Source organism: Medicago sativa, chromosome 8 (genome assembly GCF_051527215.1).
Source record: "Medicago sativa cultivar Bolivia chromosome 8, Bolivia_mono, whole genome shotgun sequence".
NCBI lineage: Eukaryota > Viridiplantae > Streptophyta > Magnoliopsida > Fabales > Fabaceae > Medicago > Medicago sativa.
In genome coordinates, this window is record NC_140756.1 from 14,281,979 (window position 1) to 14,292,500 (window position 10,522).

General features: G+C 31.4%; 1 protein-coding gene across 1 annotated transcript; it reads right to left on the bottom strand.

Annotated features, from left to right (window-relative positions):
• Positions 1-1,971: 1,971 nt before the first annotated feature.
• Positions 1,972-5,617, bottom strand: LOC146897188 (uncharacterized). Its single transcript, XM_085733610.1, has 7 exons — positions 4,934-5,617; positions 4,708-4,813; positions 4,546-4,611; positions 3,657-3,830; positions 3,441-3,537; positions 2,393-2,530; positions 1,972-2,309 (listed from the first exon to the last, which is right to left on the bottom strand). Exons 1-6 carry the CDS (start codon positions 5,298-5,300, stop codon positions 2,426-2,428), a joined length of 915 nt encoding a protein of 304 aa, XP_085589736.1. The 5' UTR covers positions 5,301-5,617; the 3' UTR covers positions 1,972-2,309; positions 2,393-2,425.
• Between the last annotated feature and the right edge of the window lie 4,905 nt (positions 5,618-10,522).

The following is a 10,522-nucleotide window of genomic DNA, read 5'->3' on the forward strand; positions in this document are numbered from 1 at the left end:
TGCCATTTTTCCTCTGTTTCCTCTGTTTTTTTGCTCTTTTTCCTGTTTTTCTCTATTTTGTTGTGTGGTTCCTCTGTTTTTCCTCTATTATCTCTGTTTTTATGCATGGTTCCTCTGGTTTTCCTCTGTTTTCTCTATCTATTTCTCTCAACTATATCAACAACCTACCAATCCTACTTACGAACCGTGTTACGTTCCTCGTGTTTACGTTCTTTCACCGGCCGACCGATCCTACGTAGGATCTCGATCCTGACTACATTGGTTGTACTACTGGTTTATCTCATTTTTGGCACCACTGGTGCTACTTATCAATCATGTTTCAATTCAACAACTTGTTTGCTTATACAAAGAGAAATGATATAACTAATCATGACTAAAATTTATAGTCCATCCTACCCCACTTGGCTTAGGACCATGGAGTGTGCTCTTCTCAAGGTCTCAGGTTGGATTATCCCTGGTGCCAATTTTGGTGGGCTAGTTTGGTTTCTTCAAAAAAAATTATAGTCCATCCTCACCTTTTACACGCAGCCATTTATTTATAAGTATTTAATTCATACATACTGGCAGTGCAAATAAATTTTTACATTGTCAATCAATCATAATCGTCAATCATTAAAAAGTGTGACTTTAATTACTACTACTAAAACATATGATTGGGTGTAATTTGTTGAACCAAAATTAAACTATTTGTTTAAGGTAAATGAGCAGCCACAACTCGGAGAAAACAAGATGAAGTGTATTTATAGCTTTGCTGACCTTTTCTGTAAGCAATTTGTATTGTTAATCCAAAACTGATATGTTACGGCTGAGCAATCCATCTAACATAATCAGTAATTAAGATAAACTCTAGTTGCTACAAAAAACAAAAAAACAAATTGTATGAAGCAGGAAAATGTAAAATAAAAGAATACTGTGAAAGTAACGTTAACCACAGGAATCCAAAGCTGCAATAGTTTGGTATTTATTTCTTGACCAAGGAAGGCCAGTCAACATCATCTTCTACGACCTTCATGCTTAAAAAGATGGGTTTTCCAAAAGAATATTTGTTGCTACTCTCCCCAGTGGTGTTTGTTTTTTTTTTTTTTTGGTTACATGGTGTTTGTTTGTTTGACAAGGGATGGGAAATGATTTTCATTTTCCTTTTTTTTAGGAAAAAAAGAAAAAGATTTTAATAGATAAGGTTAAATTGATTTCATTTGGAAAGAGAAATATAAATCTCATTTAACTACAGTTACATCTCTCCAAATGAAACCTACAGTGGCAAAATCAATCTTGCCAACTAGTATTTTGCATTCCAATGTAAATGTTTTAAACACAGTTGACGACATTTTGGTCTCATTCACGATTTTGGTCTCTTAACTTTTAAAATGTCCAACATTTTCTCCACCTATTCATTTACGGTTTAATTTTGATAATGTGACAAGTGAGATACTTACATGACAACTGAGTTGACGACATATCAATGAGAAAGGATCTAGACAGTGTCTTGCATATTTTGATAACATAAATAATTTGTTAAGTGAAAAATTATCCAAACACTACCACATCGTCAACTCAGTTGCCATATAAGCTTTTCACTTGCATATCATCAAAATTCGGTCTCAAACATATATGAGAAAAAGGTTAGACATTTTAAAAACAGAGGATTCGAATGTAGTCCGTAATGACAATGTAGGAAGAATATTGGTGGAGTTTTTTTTTATGTGTTGTACTGTATGGTCATAGTCTAATTAAACATGTTATATGGATTATTTGCATTTTATTAGCTGAAAATAATTATGCACCGAACATTTTACTATGTGTTGTTGAATAAAAATTGGGACTTCTGATACAAGGTAAAGTTGATTTTATACACCAATATAAAAGAAAGTATATATGTATGAATATGTTACATGAAAGCACAAAAGAAAGTTTTAAATAATTTCAATTCCATAGTCTATCTGAAAATGAATAACAACGGCATGCGACCAGTGGGATTGAATGGATATTTACTAGTTTAATAAGAAATCACAGATTATTTGAATGGAAAGAAGATAATAAAAGAATGTATATATGTATGAATATGTTACATGACAGCACAAAGGAAAGTTTTAAATATTTCGATTCCATAGTCTATCTTAAAGTGAATAACAATGGCATGTGACCCTTGCGCTTGAGTGGATATTTACTGGTTTAATAAGAAATCATAGACTATTTGAACGGAAAGAAGTAAGATAAGTTGTCATCCCGCCCAGGATTTTGACTAAGAACCTGACTCATTGTCACTGTTGCTCCTTCCATTACTATAGTCCCAAGCTTTTCAGTGTCTCCTGCATTTGATGATCATAGAATATTACAACGAAAATCATCACTAAATGTAGGTTGAGATAGACAACAAAAGAACTGCCCTTACCTAACATGAATTTCACATTACTCTCCATGGGAATCATTCTATTTCATCTTTATCATTATTGTAAATAGCGCTATAAAATACATATGGATTCTCAATCATCTCAGTCAAAGTAAGGCGCCCATCTTTATCAACTTCTGCCTGTTACAACATAACACAGTGGTTACTAATGAAATTAATGCAACAGAAACTGGGGTGCTCGGTGAGCAATTTTTGTCAATATCTACTTCTTATTTTATTACAATATAAGTATATGCTTAATGAGGTGTTACGCAACTGCATCTAGGGGAAAGGATACTCTCTGGTGAAACTTTTCTGCAATGAATCAGCCACTCAATCATCTCTATCACATGCAGTCAAAATCACTGAGAAAAAAATTGAATGGTAGAGGGATTTCCACTGGACTTCCTCTTATGAAAATCCCAAGAGAGAATCCTAAAAGTTAAAGAAAGTATTTCCTTCTAAACCCGTTGATATTCACAAAAACAAGTTTCCTCAACAGTCATAAATGGAGATGAATCTACCTTAGTGATCTATGCACTCATTTTATAAGAAATGATGACATCATTGTATAAACGAATGCAAAATATGCATATCTACAACTAAAAACTGGAAAATGGAGTAATAAAATTGATTCACAGAATCCCTGAGGAACTTATAACAACCAAAAGGAGCAAACAACATATATCACACAATGAACCAAAGATAACACATCAAATGTTCTCATCCTGAAAGAATCGGAACTTGTTCAGGGACAGATTCATATTGAAGAGATCAAAGGGAAAGAAGGATTACGAATCACAAGCTAAAGTCTTCACTTAAAAACAAAAAACAAACTGACTAAAAAGTAGTAACCAGTATGTTATCTCCAATAAGCATCATGAAGTGCAGCTATGAACCTATGTGGCTGTAGCAAGAGACATTATGTTTGCTTCTGAATTGTATGATTTGATACCATTTACAATTAGAAAAACTTGCTCGTTGATTAACAATTCGAAATGGCATCGTTGTCAACAAAGAGAGTGTAATTACTATATGATAGATCCAATACCTGTGAAATTAAGTATTCTGCTTGTTGCTTTGCATAATAATCCCCAGATGGATGGAGTTTTCCAATTATAGGTAGGAGTTCAATATCTGACAGGTATCTGCACAGTAGAATTGAAAACCCAAATATAAATGATAGTATATACTGTGACAAAACTACCACATTCATTCAAAGAAAGTAGAATAATGATGGGAAAAGAAAAAGGTAAATAATAAATACCCATCTCCATCTTTGTCAAGCTGAGCAAACAACACTCTAGCCGAAGCATCCATTGAATCATCAGAATGGTTTGAATCGCTGTAACTTTCTTCATTATAGTTTCGTACCAAATCAAAGAGCCCATGGAAAAATTCTTTAAAATTGACCTTCCCGTCTCTGTCCATATCTCTTTCTCTATAAAGAAATAAAAGGATATACATCAAGCAAGAGTACACTAACACAGGGATACAAATAAGCTAGTTGTATATAAACTGAAAATTTCCTGATCCTTTAAAAAAAATAAGTTTAACCACACAACTAGTGTCAACATTTCTACTATTTGGCACAAAGCCCCTTATATAGATGAAGCACTATTCAGTGCACAAGTAACAATTTTATCAAGTTAAAGATGACCTCAAGCATTATTCAGGACATAAGTTTAGGAACAAGAAAAGATCCGTCAAGGATATTTTAAGGCAAAAAACAGTGGCATATTCTGCAACATTCTATCCAGATATTGAGGATTCCATGATAAATTAAATATCCGAGTTAGAATCTTATGTTGGTATCCAGGTATATGAATATATTGTCATTCAAGATACATGCCAAATAATCAATCCCACAGAGTACAGGTATTTTGTGTGAATCTAAGATGCCAACTAGATATAGTCAAGGAAAAAAATTCCAAGGATAAGTACATACATACAACTATATAAGTGAAAGTTATCTAGCAGGCTAAATCTCTTGGTCCTTATTTTTCCTCCCTTGTTTGTTCTACTTGGCAGACCAAGAAAACAGAAATTCTATAAACCACTTTCTCTTTTCCTGAAGTAACACGTTCTTTTTACTTTGATACTCTCATATAGGATATGTTATGTTGTATATAAATAACACGCAAGATTCGAATTACCTGATTTCCGCCTTGCACAACCACTGACGGAGCTTCGGGTTATTGCTGTCAGCAGGATGAAGAAAGCTACAAAACATTGAAAAAAAAATGGAAAACATTAGCTTAAATAAAAAGGATCGCCATTGATTAACGACAACGAGTAGTAGAAAGAAGCTGACATACTCATTGAACTCAGCTAAGCTTAGAAGACCATTTCCATCTACATCTGATGCATTAAAATGTTCTTCTTTCCACCAACTCATATCATAACCAAAAGAATCATCAAGATCTGATAAAATGCAACATTGAATTCAATAAACACGGTGGATCTAAGATACAAAACAGTGATCAGCGTCATAGCAAAACCAACCAAATTGAAAGTGAAGTATGAAAATGGAGAAAGAGAAACCTGTATTATGAAGCCAAGTGGGAGAAGCATATTCAGAGAATGAAACGAATCCGTCGTGATTCTTATCATGAATATCCATCTCTCTCTGACTTCGATGCAAAAATTCCCTTTGAGCCTGCTGAAGATTCCACTGAGTTAATTCGTGGAGAGAGACGAACCAGTCAGTGGGATCCACGTCGATTTCAGGGAAGAGGCGGACGATCTTGTTAGTTACATTGAACTCCTCATCGGGAAAGTGTTCGTCGGCGGAGGAGAGTGTCGAATTGGAGCGGAGGCGGCGGTGGATGTGGTGGTTACTAAAATTGTGTGATCGGGAGAGGAGAAAGAGTATCAGCAATGTTACCATTGCGCAAACAAATATCGACATAGCTCAAGATTTGAAGAGTAGATCTAAGAACAAGAATTTTGATCGCGAGTTTTTTTGTTTAATTGCTTCCCTAGTAGAAAAAATAAAGAATAAAGAATCAAGATGTGAATGCTTCCCTATCACAAAGGTTTCACAAATTTATAGGCATTGGAGGTCATTTGACTCAATTAAAATTTTAAACAAGTTTTTATCTTTTTTGTGTCAAATTATTCCATTTTTCATGTCAAACTAGTTGGATGAAACTGCTTAATTGATGGTTCACCCTAGAATCCACCTATATTATCACCCTAATGTAAGAGGGAAGATGAGAAGAGAAGAGTTAGCAAGTATATTTTGCTGGGTTTTTATACTCCACCATAGCCGTTTCTAGAATAGTGATTCTTGGACAAACCTAACACGTTGTCCTTAGACACAACCAATCACAATATTACATTACAACGCGTAAATCCCAAAAAGTAATCAACTCTACACCTCAACAAATCACACCCTATTTTTCTTCACTAAATTCTTTTTCTTTTTCTTAGAACATCCACTATTACATCTGTCTCACAATAATTGTCTCTTAACATTTTTTTCTTTTTTATACTCCCTCCGTTTTAAAATACATGTCCAATTTTTGCAATGTGTACTATTCACTTACTTGACTTACTTTGACCAAACTTTTAACTAAAGTATAAATACAAATATTAGCATGTAAGATGTTGTTTGATTTGTCTCGACAAATATTTTCAAAATATTAAATTTTTATAATTTTTTACTTTAGATAATTAAAGATATTAACGGTCAAAATTGTGCATTGACATATGTGAAGTGGTTGACTTGGACATGTATTTTGAAACAGAGGGAGTATATAGTTGTCACTTTACAACACCAATGCAGCATTTATTATTATTTTTATTGTCATACCCTTATTTAATGAATTTATTCAACTTAATTATCCCACTAACTACAATTAATAAGGGTGTTTTAGTAAATAATATTAATTTTACCATTGAAATCAACACAATTAGTCATTTCCCTTAATAATTGTGCACAAATCTTAAACGACTATAATATAGAGACGGAGGGAGTAATTTAAAAAAGAGTTTTTAAATGGATTTTTGTGCACAAATATTTTACTTTTTTTTTAATTTGATATTTGGTTTAATGATCAACTAATTCAAAGGATCAAATCTCTTCGTCTATTTGTAAGAGACCCTACTTAAAGTCAAAACAAAATTTAACATGGACTAAACTATTGAAATTGGGGTTTGAAAGAATCAAACTTGAGATCTTGATGGGCGAACACTCCAAGATCTCAAGACAATATCATCAGACATACGCAAATAGGTTACATGCATTATACACATTACTTATTTATATATTTTGTTAATGAAAGTAATTATTAAGACTCGATGACTTCAACCCAGTACCTCTAAAAGAGTGATAATGACGATGGTGGATAGTTTAGATATGAATAAAAAACAACTCTTACAATGGGTTTTTTATTATCCGTGATTGTATTTGTTTTTTTTTTTTAATAATTTTAGTCCGAACTCCTTGGTAAAGTTCACTAAGAGGCAAGTTAAGGTAGTACCTCATCATAATATTTTTAGTACAAAATATAGCTGGTGCTCATAATATTTAAATTTATAAAAGTTCACTAGGACGCTAGGCCCCTTTTTTAAAGACAATTTCTCAATTTTTCCCCATCAACGACCGCAAGGATCCTTCTGATGGTGAATTTTGGGTGGCCTTTGAGGATCATCTTAAAAATTAGTTTGTCTATCATATTGGTTTACTTAAAAATCTTAAAAATTAGTTTGTCTATCATATTGGTTTACTTAAAAATTAGCATGGAGGAGGAACCTTGTTGCACCATTCCATGATCAATTTACATCCGAGCAAAGGAAGATTGGATTTGTCGAGAAAGAGACTCGGTGACGAAAGAAAGTTAGAGAGAAGTCTAAGAAAATAGTGGGAATTTTTTTTATTATATTTAAAATACTCGACTTCCAACAAAATAGTTTAGTTGATAATTTATTCAGTTATAAGATTTGAAGAAATTTCTTAATATTTAAAGGAATAAATAAATATCTTTTTTTGTTGGGTACAAAAATAAATATCTTTTTACTTGAAAGAGCAATAACTTTTAGTTAAGTTATTTAGTAAAAGTTATATATACAACTAATCTTTTTTTCGACAAAATATATACACAACTAATCTTAAAAATGATGTGGCTGTTACAAAAAAGAATTTTAGAAAATGAGGCTGATGTACTAGTCTACTAGAAGCTTTTCCATTATATGTCATCTAATACAAATAGAAACTAAAGAAAAGGTGGTTGGTCCATTTGTCTATTGCCGTGGAGCTCGTGTTGTGGGTTGATTGTGTGATTTTTTTTTTTTTATCGCGCATAATTGTATAAATTTTGATTTATCTAATTATCAAATATTTTTAACAAAAAGGATTAAAATATTATTTCTATTCCCCTAAAAAAAATTGAAGGAAAAAGGAACCTAAAAAAGATATATAAAATATTTCTATTGTAATGATGATGGTAATATGTAAAATAAAATGATTATAATATCATAGGAAAAATACTTTCAGGAAAAACAAACACACAAAAAAAAAATCTTATTTTATGTAAACAACTTTAATTACAGATAATGTTCTGTTTAACAGAAAAGGACAGCGTTCTAAGAGAGGTCGGTGTTATCATGCACATTGCACATAACCCTTTTACGTGGTTGATTCATCCACTCATGAAAGTGAGCTTTCAACTTTGTCGATCCACTAATTTAAGTGGTTGAATGTTCAAACCTTCACAATTGAATTGAGAATGGATTTGATTTTACCCGCTCTTTTTGGTAGATTAATGGGACAATATCACCCCAATTTTTTTTGGTTAATTAAGTAAATGGTCCCTATAAATATTCAGAATTTTGTTTTTAATCCTTACAAAATAAAATCACATTTTTTAGTCCCTATAAAATTTTCCATCAACATTTTTAGTGCCTATAAAATTTTTCAACAACATTTTTAGTCCTTATAAAATTTTTCCATCAGCATTTTTAGTCCCTAAAATGCTTAAGGAAAATGTTACAGGGACTAAAAAATGTGATTTTATTTTGTAGGGACTAAAAACAAAACTGTGAATATTTATAGGGACTAAAAACTTAATTAATTTTTTTTTTTTTAGGGAATATTACCCCACTTTTTGTTTTCCGTTGCTTTCAATCACAAATATCAAATCAAATCAAATCATCTACATAGTCTATTTAAGAGAAGATTGGGTTGGGTCCACTTCTTATTTATTTATTTTCATCCGTTATCTCTTATGAAAGAATATTGAATTGAATAATTCTTTGTGATCTTTTACACACGGCAAACTCAAGATTAGTTGTATATGTTTAGCTTATTTATTCTTTCCTAGGCTTTCTTTCTCACGTGGAGACCCTTGACTAACTTAGCCCCACATTTTGCTTGAGTGTGTTTGTTGTTTGATTTCTTTGATTAGTTGAAATCTAAACGTTGTTATGTTTTTTATGGCATTGAGAGTGTCTGCTTGACTGCTTTATTTCTAATATTTGATTTGATTATGATCTTTTTTATCCCTTTATTTGGTTTATCTTTATTCAATTTGCTAACTAATTTCAAATTTGTTGACTATCTTTGTTTTCAGCCTTTATTTTCCTCATTTAAAATGAAGGGTTAATTAAGTTTTTAGTCCCTATAAATATTCACAGTTTTGTTTTTAGTCCCTACAAAATAAAATCACACTTTTTAGTCCCTGTGACATTTTCCTTAAGCATTTTAGGGACCAAAAATGCTGATGGAAAAAATTTATAGGGACTAAAAATGCTGATGGAAAATTTTATAGGGACTAAAAATGTTGATGGAAAATTTTATAGGGACTAAAAAGTGTGATTTTATTTTGTAGGGACTAAAAACAAAATTCTGAATATTTATAGGGACTAAAAATTTAATTAGCCCTAAAATGAAATATAACCTTTTTAACGAATACTATTTCTCTCACAAACACACACTAGTTAAATAACGCGTTTTTTCTTAACGAATACCAATGATTTAAAAAAAAATCTCATACTCTCTTAGTTTACTAAAAATGTTGTTGTTAAAAAATTGTACTACCTCCGTCCCTAATTATAGGACCCTTTTGAAAAAATAACGGGAATTAAGATAGTGGATATTTGTATTAAATATGTTTGTAATTACTATTGTTTTTACAATTTTATCCTTTAAGAGAGAGAGTTGGTTTATGTTTTCAACATGTTATTTATTGCTGATTGAAGAAAAAGATGTATAATAAATAGGGGCATGTATGTAAAGAAATAATTAATGTAGTTGGAAATTGCAAAGGGGTCTTATAAAAAGGGACAAAAAAAATTCTCAAAAGGGTCTTATAATTAGGGACGGAGGTAGTAGTAGACAACCAAACCAACTCAGACTACAAAGAGTGAATTTCGCAGAAAGTTCACCTAAAAGTGAGCATAATAACCAATCACAAAATTACGTCGCATAAAATAAAATAGAAAATCGGTTCTATCTGGTCAAATAAAGGATAGAAAAGTCACGCTCTCCTTTTTCCTTTCCTCAAAAAAACTTCTTCTTCATTGCATGGACTATAATATTCTTCCTTGGACTTTCATTGCATCTTATCTCTTTATTCTATTTTATAAAATTTAAAAATTAAAATTGTTTACTTTTTGATGAAATATATAATTTTACTATAAAAGTATATGCTTATTTAACTCATTTAGGTTGTCTTTATGATATTGGTTTGAGATCTGAGATTGTGCTCTTTCTCAAGATCGTATTATTCTCTCCAGTGTCAATTTGGGAGGACCAATTTAACTTATTTTAAAAAAAAAGTATATGCTTATTTTAAATGGTTAACAAGAAGATGGAAGAATCCATTTTGTGATAGAGAAGTTAGGAATAATACAATTTTAGAAACAATGAAAATCAATATCTTATCACTTTCGTAGGAAAAAAAAAAATATAACAAATGTTTTAAGATATTAGATAGAGATATGGTGTTCATTTAGTTGATTAGTCCCTGGACACCTCAACGTATACTCCTTCAAAAAAAAAACATGGTTTTTTAGGTGAATAATAATTTCTTTTATAAAGAAGAATAATATTTAACATAAGGTAGTTTTCAATTTTCACCCATCTCATGACTAGTGTGATGATAGGGAATATTCAGATGGGATAGGAGA